Source organism: Berghia stephanieae, chromosome 2, assembly GCF_034508935.2.
Source record: "Berghia stephanieae isolate SIO BIC M18660-M18661 chromosome 2, UCSD_Bste_1.3, whole genome shotgun sequence".
Lineage (NCBI taxonomy): Eukaryota > Metazoa > Mollusca > Gastropoda > Nudibranchia > Aeolidiidae > Berghia > Berghia stephanieae.
In genome coordinates this window covers 90062607-90074684 of record NC_088361.1, presented here as the reverse complement: position 1 = coordinate 90074684, position 12078 = coordinate 90062607, and the positions used below count along the sequence as shown (strand labels likewise).

Genomic DNA, 12078 nt, shown 5'->3' with positions numbered 1-12078 from the left:
GTGATCAGAATGTGTAAAAGTCACAACATGATCAGATTTATAATGTTTTTTTCCCTCTGGATACGCTTTTATGCTCGTTGGAGAAATATTTCATAAGGGCGCCTGCCATTGTTCCGATAGTTTAGAGCCAGTTACTAAGTTACCATGCTTCATTACAAGGGAAGTGACGTTACGACTGTTGAAGCGTATTACAAAGGATTAGATTTTTATATCATCATGTCCAACAACTGTCAATCAAATAATTAAAAAGTGAAACTCTATCCACTGTCAATATCTTATAAAGGAGAATAAGAAGAAACGCGTCTTACCATCTAAAATCATCAGCCCCCACTCCTGTTTTTGCATCCAGTCCATTACTTGTTCAGCTTCCCATGAACGTTTTGTGGAGTGTGCCAACATAGAATATGTACTGATGCAAATTGCACAACCTATTGGTAAAATAACATTTAATAAACAGTCAATCTTTACTCAACTTTTTTTATTGAAAGAAAATTATCATTATTATCATTATTATCATTATCATCATCATTATTATAATGGTTATTATTATCATTGTTATTATGATTACCATTTTTACTATTATTATAATGTTTTTCATTATTGTCATAATAATTTTTATTATCATAAAAATATCTTTATTGATTATTAAAAACAAGCGGCTAAGCAAATATGGATGTGTCTCTCTTACCTATTGGTTTGTCTTTGGCATCTGAAGTAAATCTACAAATGAGATTATCGTCCACTGTAGACCACATCTTGAACTGTGATCTCCACTGTTCAACTGATACACCAGATGTTGCTAAACACAAACAACGTTTTCTCACAGTACATGCTGCAGTCACACCCACAAGAGTTTTACCAGCACCTGTTTAAATTTTAAAAAGATAATGCAGTAAAATCTTAACGTATTGGAATTGTTATTAAAACTTTTATAAATGATTAATTCACTGAAAATATATCTGGGTATTACTCTATCAAGTCTGATTTGCATGACACTTATGCAGCATAGTATGTGCTTCGAGTAGTTTGAAAAAAAAATCTAAGAGGACCTATGCAGTTGATGATATTAAAAAAAAAAGTCAAAAGATTACTCATAACAAAATATTTATTATATGCTGCTGTATTTAAGCAAAAAACATTTCAACTTGAACTCCTCAGTGAAATGCATTCAAGAGATATAATATTGTCTGTCCATATAGGGTTTAATCTTGGGAGAAAAGGATGTTGCCTCAAGTCTTCTTGTGATTGAGCAATAGTTGACGGATGCTGTCATCACACTTTATCCATACAGTAGAGCATGACCATAGCGGCACCCACTACAGCGGGACCATCGCTACAACGGGACCTTACACAAACCCGGCTTTTTTTTTTTACTATATAAATTCAATTACCTGTGCTTGGGTTTAGCGGGTCAAGGAAAGGCCCAAACTTGCTGACAGCGGGAAAAATTGAGCGAACTGTAGGGCCAATAAATAGAATTTATCGAACGGCTAAATCCTTCAAGCGCCGCGACTCAGTGAATGACGTAGACTTGGCATTGTCTCTCTCTCTCCCGCCACCCAGGACTAACACACACGTCTCCGTCTGCCTTTGTTTTGCTCGTGTCTTCACACACCTCTCGTGTCTACCCGCACTTCTTTTGCCGCTAGCTCTATTTCTTTGTATGCGTTGATTGGTCAGTCTTGCGATGATTAATTAAGTTGGGCAACCTGATTTAAAAGAGATGCGTTGCACAAGTTGAAGCCGTGTGTAAAGCCCTTGGCCAATTAGAGAGAAGAGGCTTGTGCGCACGCGGTGGTTTGTACATCTTAATCCAGATCAGCCCTATTGTGCCATTTCTCATTCATTGCAATTGCTGCTGCTCAAGCATACGCATCACTCGCACTCATTCGTATCGTATTATTTTTACTATTTTAGTACTCGTATCAAGAGAAATCCTGAGAAAACTATGGCTACCAAAGGAAAGAGGAAATGTTTCTCACTCGAATTGAAAGCTGAAATAATCAAAGAAGTAGACAAGAAAAGGAATACGAAATCGCAAATTTGCAGGGATTATGAGATTTCATCTGGAACGCTCTCTACCTTTTTGAGAGATAGAGAAGCAAGATTGTCACAAAGTCAAAGAAACAGTCAAGCATCAAGGCTTTCTTCAAGCCTGTTTAGAAAGACCACCATCAGGTATGATTCCCCCAAGCCCATGAGACGATCTGGGGGAGGAAGGGGCACACCTTACAGTCCTTCCTGCCTAAATCCCATCCCCCCCCCCCCCCTCCCTAAAAAAAACAAAAAAACCCTAAAATAAAAAAAATAAAAAATAAAAAGAACAAAAATAAACCCAACCAAAGATAGTCCATTTCAAGGCACATGGGTCACGTTAGTTTAATTGACATTCAAGGGAGGTAATCATGTATGTTTTTGGGACATTTTCCCCTGCTTTCCTATAGCGGGAACTTGCCTACAGCAGGATTTTTCTGCTGGGACCAAAAGTCCCGCTATAGGCATGCTCTACTGTACTATATTGTATAATTTAGAAGAGACTTGGACAAGTAAATTATCACATTAAGTCAAAGCGATACCAAGCTGCTAGAAGCTGTGGACTGGAAAAAGTAATGAACAAAAATGAATATTTAACAGCTTCCAAAAAGAATCAAATAAAATAAAAATAAAATAAAATGAGATAAAAACCCTTCTTCAGTTAATAACAAAAAAAAAAACCAATAATTCATCACAAAATAAAACCAGACAGACGGCAGAGAAATATTTGGAACATCTTGTTCACAAGTAAAAGATTCTTGAAAAGTAAACAAAAAAAATAATTTTTTAACATTTTTTTTATTTTTCGACTTGTAGACAAGACATGCCAAATATTTCTCTAACATCTGTCTGGATTTTAAAATATACATTAATGTTTTTATTGCTTTTGTTATTGGCTGAAGAAGAGTTTTGAGTCCAAAACATTCCATGTTTGGTACTTATTTCTTTTCAAAAGCTGTTATATTCATTTTTGTTCACAATTACAGCCAGTGATTGAGACTGCACAACTTACCACAAGGAAGTACTATGACCCCTGACCTTGCTCTACCATTTCCAAACATTTTGCGTAAACTTTTTTCCTGGTATGGTCTCAAGACAGTGGATGGTTTCAGGTCCATGCTGAATGAAAGTGAAAAAAATAGATATTAACATTATGATACTGGGGGTCCTAATAGCTCAGTTGATTCACACACAAAGGGACCAATATCAATCCTACCCAAGTCATTTTTTTCCTGACTCCTCTGTTAGTGATTGGGTAGCTGGGTCTGTTGGATCTGGTGGAAAGTACCTGGTGATAAACCTACTCATATCCAAGGGCAATAATTTGAAGGCTATAGAGACCTGGATAAACTCAGGCTCGATGGGTCTCATGTCTCTTAAGGACTGCTTATCTCAGTATCTCGGTTCTATTTATCTTGGGCCCAATACACTATCATCCCTTTGCATCTCATATTCTAACCTTTTTTAAAATCTTCCAAACCATTAAGATATTTCATGGCCTTTAACACACTCAATGCAAAAACACGTTTTTCTCACTTCTAAAATCGTTTTATTCTCTCGTCAATAAATGAAAAAAATATATTTTTATAAAAATTCCCTTCCCCTCACAAATATAAAAACAAAAAATCCCCAATAAAACAATTTTTTTAAAAAAGAAAGAAAGAAAGAGCATAACAATAGCATATATCCTGAATAGAGTGTTAGAAAAATGCAATATACATAAACATAAAGTTGATAACAATAAGGAAGTATCAATCTAGGAATCAAAAACTTACTTTACGTCGGGATTAACAGTGTCATTTCGGAAGTCATACTCTGCTAACAAAGGATGTTCAAGTTCAATACACCTGGGGAGAAAAAAACAACATAATGCTGTGGGTTTCAGTCAAACACACACACACATTGCAATAATGAAATAAAAAATATCTAAAAGGGAGAGCAAGTCCAAAGCTTTAACCAACAATATATTTAAAAAATTGGTGAGATTCCTAAATTGATCAAATATGGGAATGGTGGCCATTGATCTATGATAATAACCACTAAACAAAGAGAAACTGCCTTAAATAAGTTTGACTGCATTCATTAAACAAAAAATAAGAGATAGAGAGCCCTTAAATTTACCTTCTTTGCAAGGTTTCAATATAATCTTGGCTAACTTCAAAGGAGACAGTCTTCAGTTGTGCCTCATCCTCATCGTCCTCATCCCTGTCTATTTTGTCGTACAGCTCAAATATGTCATCAGGCACCTTCTCCTTGCTGTCTGCTGTCCCATCTCCATTTTCACCACCCGACGTACTCGCTTGGGGATCATTGGAATTTGATGCTGGTTTGTTCAGCTGTGAAAAGAATATATTGACATTTGATATCAAAATATATACATATATGCTTGACAAGCATTCCGAGCTGGCCAATAGTGTGTTAAGTGATTGAACTTGATTGATTATGCATTCAGACAACTGGTAAAACTTGAGACTGTACACTAGCTATTATTGGACGCTGGGAGGAAAACAACAATGAAAAAAAAAAATGATATCAAAAACAATTTTCCTTTACACTGACAACAAAAAGGGTGTTGTTATTAATAATGATAATTTTGATAGTTGGCAAATTAAGTCTTGGTAAAATTAAGAAAAATCTGTAGCAGTTGGAGGATGGTTCTGAACAATAAAGAGTACAATATTCACAGTAACTAATTCTTTCTTCATATAGGGAGCTCAAAATCATTCATGAAGTGATTGGAATAATAATACCGACAATATTAAATATATGAAAAAAAAAAACAACATAATGGTATCAACTAATAATAAATTCATACCTAACATCTAACATTCACAGACATCCATACTTGCTTTTCCCAAACACTTTCCACGAACATTGTACATGTTGGTATCAGGCTCTTGGGCACTACTGAGACCTATAAAATATTCTGTGACTATGTGGTCTTGAGGTATGATACTTACATTAGAACTGGAAGGTCCGGGGTTCAAGTCCCGCTGTGAGCGACACATAATTGAGTCTCTTACTTACTCCATACTTAGATGTAAAATGAGTACCTGGTTGTTAACAGCGTAACAGCTGTCGGAAAAAAAATTGTAATAGTACCTAATAGGCGTCATGTTCCAACCTATAAGTTAAGTGTTGCTGTTGGTTAGGGACCCCTTGTAAAAAGCCTTGAGCATGGTTCGTGGATAATACGCTATTTAAATGCTTACATTTTGTTGTTTTTTTAATGCACTACAGAATATCAGGAAAGTACCAAAATTTTGTCTTTTTCTCTTGGATATGCACATCAACCATTATACCCAGTCTGACTGAGTCTGTACTGTTAGTCTATGAGTTGTAGAAGATAAAATAGAAGAAGAAAAGTCAAAGTATATGATTTTAAATATCCACCGAACCAACTAAAAAATTTACCTGCAAAGCTGATTTTCCAGAAAGTTCACCTGAAATAAAACCAGCACCTTCAGGACCCTCAGATTCTGCTGTTTGTTTTCTGGCTTGCTGAATGTACGGATCTTTCAACAACTTCTGAAGTACTTCCTTTGGACATAGAGAGATTTTTAAAAATAATAAAATTGAATATATATAAACATTCATCTATATATCACTCTAAAATTTCATTTCAACTAGATAACTATAAAAAAATAAATTATTTTGAAGTAAATTATTTATTTGTTAAATTAATCGGGCTTGCAAATGAGCAAATATAACAGAAAGAAAAAAGATTTTAATAATTAACACTACACTGCTTTTTAGTAACTTTCTTCTTGACAAACGGATTTCACTGGATGTGAAATACCAAAGAAACATAACCAAGAAAACAACAAAAATATGACAATAATTTTTCATAATACTTACTGGGAACTGACTTTCCACAAAATATTTGTTGTGTTTCAACACTAACTTCACCTTTCCATAGCTAAGTGTACAAAGCTGTGATATAAGAAAACGAAAAAAAAGTTTTGTGAGCCAAAAATGTTTCATGCTAAGCAATTTATCTTTTTTAAAAATATGTTATAATTCATTTTCGTTCATTACGTTTTACAGCCCTGAGCTTCTTGCAGCTAAGTATTCACGTTTCATGTAGATTTTACTACACTATATGCTGCTGGGTGAAGATTTTGATTGTGAAAACACTTTCCCAACCCTAGATTGAGAAGAGCTTTTCACATTAGTTTGTGAGAGATTTAACTATAATGTCATCCATGCTGATGTAATAATCAAGTGAGCAAATTATATGTAAATTGGGGGGCTACTTGCAAAACAGAGCTCAACTCAATACATATTTTGAACATTTGTACAAAAAAGTGAAGACCTTGATGACCATTTTGGCACTGAGAAGAGAGTTACCAGAAGAGCTTTAATTATGACTTACAAGAAAAACAATAATTGATAATTTATTATCTTAAAATATAGCATTATGAAAAACGGAGAAACATAGAAAAGAATTGAATACAGTCAAAGATAATTTGATTTGAACTTTTGAGAATGAAGGGGGGACAAAAATGAAAAAGGACTGAATTTTGCTCACTCTAATAAATTCAATGATGCCTTGTGGAAGAGATGTTTTGCTGAGACGTCGAAGATACTCAATGATATCATTAGTTTGTAAACCAACTGACACAGCTGCATAGAGTGAATATGCCGTAAGTTTGTATTCGTGAACATGTATAGGTCGACATACTGGCTGAAATAGAGAGAAAAAACAAAAAACAACACATTTTTCTAATAAATAAAATCTTTGATTCAGTATTGTAAAACATTAACATAATCAAATATCTTTTTACTCTCTCTCTAAGAATATGGGCTATTACTTTGCACCAGATTAAGGGTATATGGCCTTATTCACAGAATCATAAAACAAAGCTGTCTTAAATTTATCCTACAAAAATACATTCCGTAATAAAATGAAAATTTACCTTTAATAAATACTCTTTTTAAAACTAATGATCGAGCTGTTATAATTAAATATCAATACCTCAGATATGGCGATAAGAAAATCATGTGCATGTCTGTATACTGGTGAAAATGACTCTAAAAATATATGACCATTGGGTGCCTGGTGAGGAAAGATGAAAATAACAAAAGCAATTCAATCAAGAGACTGAAGACAAAAAATATAGAAGTAAAATTCAATTTTAAAACAGTTAAACCTCATTGATATGTTTTACAGTTAATGAAAAGTAGTGAATTAATGAAAATCTTTTTAAATGGGAAACAGAAAATCCAAAAAGATCAACATAACGAAAATGACAAAAGCCTTACAATCCAAAGGGGTCGAGATTTATTGTCAGGCTTGAGCTCCAGAACTTTCCTATAATCTTGAGCACCGAATTCATCTTCTGGGGCTGCTTCAACACATTGCCTTGTTGCTGATGCTGGTACATCTATTGACAGAAATTTAAAAAAACAAAAAAACTTGTGTCTCATGAGCAATTTAACAAATAACTAATTCGAGAAAACAAGAATAGAAATTGAAAACAAAGATAATTATATCTTATGATTTAACTGTGATAAAAAATCATATTTTCTAGACATGAAACTGTGATAAAAAATCTTATTTTTTAGATATACCATAACCCCCCGCCCCCTCCCCCAAATAAAAGAGAAAAATAAAGAATTGGTATTAAAGTCAGGTATGACTCAATTAACTTTAAAACGGACAAACCTTTTCCAGTTTCTGCCTCTTGCTCATCATCATCTTCCTCATTCAGTCTTTCATCATACTTTGCTTTCTTGGACTTCTTTTCCTCTTTTTGAAGTTGAAAAAGACAGGGAGTTGAGGGAGAGTGGCATAATCAATGATATCATTTTCAACATAGAAACACGAAAAAAATAAATGAGAACTTTTATTATCATTATTATTATTGCTTGATATTTAAGCTAAAAACTATTACTAAAAGCATGTTATCCCTTTATTATTATAATTAATAGAATAATTTGGTCAGAGAGATGTTATGACTATTGGCCAGCAGCCTAAAAGAAACATTTGATTGATTGATATATAGCGCATATCCAAGAGTTTACCATGCTCAATGCGCTTCACAATGCCCCCCTCCCCCCATCAGGCCACATACAACCATAATTCCATTTCATACAATTTGAGTAGCCTGTTAGGCAACCTTATTGTACTGAAATATTTACAACATCCATCACTCAATATAGCCAGGTACCCATTCACACCTCTCCAGTGGGGCAACGTGTGTTAAGTGCTTTACCCAAGTACAAAATGCTAAGACTAGAATTTTAAAATGTAGTCACACATTAATGCAAATCTTACTGGAAAAAGAGCAGAGATTTCCAAACTTTTATTTCAACAATTGTAAATCTGACGAATATAATGTTGTATGGGGCTACTTAAAGTATCAAGCTAAGATTTCTAATGTCACATACGACAAATACTTGGTAATCCATTCATAAATATCATACCTGATATATGTGATATAAAATATCATACATGAAGACCGATTTATCTACTTTAATTTAGATAACATCAATGCCACTGAGCCATTTTAGTTAATGGATTGACAATTGCAACAAAGCCATGGTGAAGTTATGACAACATTAAATGTGAGGAGCAACCTTGCCATTGGCAGTGGTTTATATTGTAACCTAAGCAGCATAGGCAGTTTCGAATTTGTGATACTAAAAAAATCCCAAATAATTTTACATTTTATTTTAAGGTTGACTAAGCTTTCAATAAAAAGGTGTTGTGTTCAATATTTTCATACTTTAAGCATATATTCACCACATGTTTGTAATATTATGTTATTGGTTTCATTGGAAAAAAAACAATCTACAAATCTTTTTTCCTTATTTCAGTTCAGAGTTCAATGAACTAAAAAAATATAGTGTTTTTTACACAGTGACTTGCACTTCATATACTTTTTAAAAACTAATCCATCCATAATCATAAACAAACACTTGTTTCTGTCCCCCACTCCTCATGTCTCTCTCTATCAGAACAAAGGGCTAGAACTCAGATAGCAACTGGTTGGGATAAATTTTCTCTCTTCTGTCCATTCTTTCATTCCATCGGCTCCCTCCATAATTATAAAGCTGCAATCAACCAAAGGAAAATGTGACAGCAACTTTCTGAAGTTGCCTCATAATCAAGAATTAGGCATCTTGGTAAGAGAATTTCCGCTTGAAAGTTCTCAGATGGATGGATATAAAGAAAGGAATGTGTTCTTTTCACTATACAGTGATATTAATGTGGTAGGCTACTTTCACCATGCAGTGATAATATAATGGTAGGCTATGTTGCAGCACTTTCATCAATAAAATATATCACTGGATAATTCAGAAATCGAAATGTTGAAATTTCTTAGACATATCAGTAACAAGAAAAAATTATTTCAATGATGCAGATTTACTCGTCTACAAGGTGTATTTCAGAATTAATTTTCCCTCCTCTATAATTTTGCTGATAAGCAACCTAGTACTACCGAAATTTGAGACATATGCCGATGCCAAATTTCAAGTTTATTGGTTGTTGTGATGTAGGAATTTTGTTGTGCTTTTGCTCCTTGTCCAAATGTAACCAAAGTAAAATGGCAGAGAAAAACATTGATGCAACCTTCTCACGTTACAATGTTCGATTTGCCATCAAATTTTCAACTCTTCTCAGCAAGTCTGTTGTCGAAATACACAGAGAGCTTTGTAAAGTTTCAGAGCACAATGTTCCTTCAATCAAACTGTTAGATGAAGGGTCAGGAAAGTTGAAGAAGGGAGATCTGACCACAGGAGGTTCGCAGAAAACAAGGAGAGAAGAAAGTGATGCACATCATTTTTTTTCGACGCACGTGGCATTAAACTGAAATGAGAAAGTCAACGATTTGAAGATGAGGACCAGATTCAAGAGGCAAAGAAGAATGTAATCATGGCCTTGGACAAACAGCCACTGGTCACATCCTTGACTGAAGGGTACACCAAATGCAGAAGTGTGTGGAACTTAACGGTTCTTATGTTAAAGAGGTAATTGAATAAAGTTTCATTTGATAGCAAATGCAAGTTTATTCATAATCTTATATGAGTACAGCGTGACAGGGAAACTTAATTCTGAAACATACCTAATATGTACTAGGTATTAAAATAAATGACTGTTTAGAGACGACATGGGCCTATTATAACATTGTTGTAATGGACAATATTTTGCATAATTTTAAAAATATTTCCATTACAACAATGAGCCCATAATGAATTGGGTTATCAGACCTGCAAATTAGTGCACATCGTTTAGAGATATACACTTACAAGCCTCTGATGTCATTTATTTTCTTTTTAAGGGTTTTACAGTGCTTGCGACACATTTAGGTCCCTTCAGCGCCAGTAAAAATGAAGAAAATGAGATAGCAAAAAAATTCTAGAATTACAAGTAAAGTTATCCAAGAAAAAGTAAGACAAAGGAGACTGGTTCAAATTGGGAACAGATGTAGATTCCAGAAGCACACTATCAGTGTAAGTTTGAGATCACCTAAAAGTCTTATCCAGACACCAGCACGGGACCCCACCGAGGAATGCACTCAAATGTTTACAGAATATATCTAAAACAGTATCAATTATATCAATTTGACACATCCCCCACCCCCGACTTTTTCCCCAATTTTTGCGCCCTCCCTCCCCTTCTATCAAATTCATCCCATGACCTGTGCCAGTGAAAATTCAGCAAAAGGGAAAACATAAAGAATGGGAGGAGGAGAAAAAAAGGCCCCTAAAAAAACGTGGAAATGCTATTGAAATAAAAATAGCAATGTAGTACAGATGTCGCTGTCAGAATTGTCACTGACGATGTGAATAAAAAGTTGGAAATGAAGTCAGATCGAATTCGAAGTGGACTGTGTGCTGCATAGACTAGCTACTACTTCACAATTTCTTTCCAAGCGTCTGATTGTCTGGTACATATGGTGAAAATAGCCTCCTTTCCTATTTTCACTGTACAATGATAATAGCTTGGTAGACTATTATTACTGTAGGGTGAAAATAGTCCAATAAAGAAAAGAAGTTTGGCTTGAGAGGACAACTTTTATAGAAACCATCAAATGTGACCAAAATATTTGAAATACACGCTATGGTGCCAACAGTATACACATACAAACAAATCTGACTGACAGACTCAGAGTACGAGATCTGTGCGTGCATAACCACGCTGGATATGACTTGGGGCTCAGGTAAAATTATCGCATGACAAAAGATTTCCAATTTGTGACTCCAACGAAATAGTTGATTTCCATCTGCTCATTGCATAGCACATGACATTTCCATTGATTTTCTGTCCACCTAGTTTTTGTGCGAATATGAAAAACGATAACCAAGCATACTCTTTACTTTCAAAATAAAAACACTGCAAAAAAAAAAACCCCAAAAAACACCAAAATAGAGAGCTTTGTAGGGTTTCGGAGCACAATGTTCCTTATCAAACTGTCAGATGACTATTGGTCTTGAGGCGAACACAATCATACAATGACATTCTTCTCAACAAACCTTTCTTATCTTTCTTGTCTCGTTTTCCACCTCCCATGTTATCTGACTCTGTTGGATCTTGATTTTGTCTCCCCTGGGATCAGGCAGGTCTTTCTTAACTTTCTTATTCAATCAAGATAGTCTTCAGAAGATTGAAAATTTGGTTGATGAAATTATATAAATATAAATGAGGACTCTCAGAAATACGTGAGGAGGTGCAGTGCTGATGAGTTTATAATGTCAAAACACAATGCATATTCATTATCATTAGTATTAGGCATTCATTAGGTAAGTTGTTATTTATTTTATAAAAATAAAAACAGGGGTTGGGTGAATTGAATTGAATTTGGACATTGTTTCAAATTCAAAGAATTGCTAATATATTGTAACCTTGATCTTCTGATCAAAATATAGTGTCTTCTTCAGAATTTATTGAACCTACTCTGGTCGTTGAATACATTTGGTTAGATATTAAGAGCAAAACATAAATAAGACCAGTGTTTTTAGTCGGTTCCCATTTTAAGTAAACTTTGCTGTGTGCTGAAAAAAATAGAATCGAAAGTAGGATCAAGGGAAATAACT

At 34.3% G+C, this 12078-nt stretch overlaps 1 protein-coding gene across 2 annotated transcripts in view; it reads right to left on the bottom strand.

Moving 5' to 3' along the window:
- Positions 1–12053, bottom strand: part of LOC144965804 (general transcription and DNA repair factor IIH helicase/translocase subunit XPB-like) — an 18797-nt gene extending 6744 nt beyond the window's left edge. Inside the window, exons 1-13 of one of the 2 annotated variants that reach the window (XM_078901544.1) lie at positions 11939–12053; positions 11518–11638; positions 7703–7786; positions 7300–7421; positions 7013–7093; positions 6566–6721; positions 5893–5967; positions 5449–5574; positions 4156–4370; positions 3810–3881; positions 3047–3153; positions 689–865; positions 309–428 (exon numbers count right to left, since the gene is read on the bottom strand). In XM_078901544.1, coding sequence (XP_078757670.1) covers positions 309–428; positions 689–865; positions 3047–3153; positions 3810–3881; positions 4156–4370; positions 5449–5574; positions 5893–5967; positions 6566–6721; positions 7013–7093; positions 7300–7421; positions 7703–7786; positions 11518–11554 — 1372 coding nt within the window. In that variant the 5' untranslated portion in view covers positions 11555–11638; positions 11939–12053. The remainder of the gene's footprint in view (positions 1–308; positions 429–688; positions 866–3046; positions 3154–3809; positions 3882–4155; positions 4371–5448; positions 5575–5892; positions 5968–6565; positions 6722–7012; positions 7094–7299; positions 7422–7702; positions 7787–11517; positions 11639–11938) is intronic. The other variant, XM_078901545.1, reaches the window with a different exon arrangement.
- Positions 12054–12078: the final 25 nt, after the last annotated feature.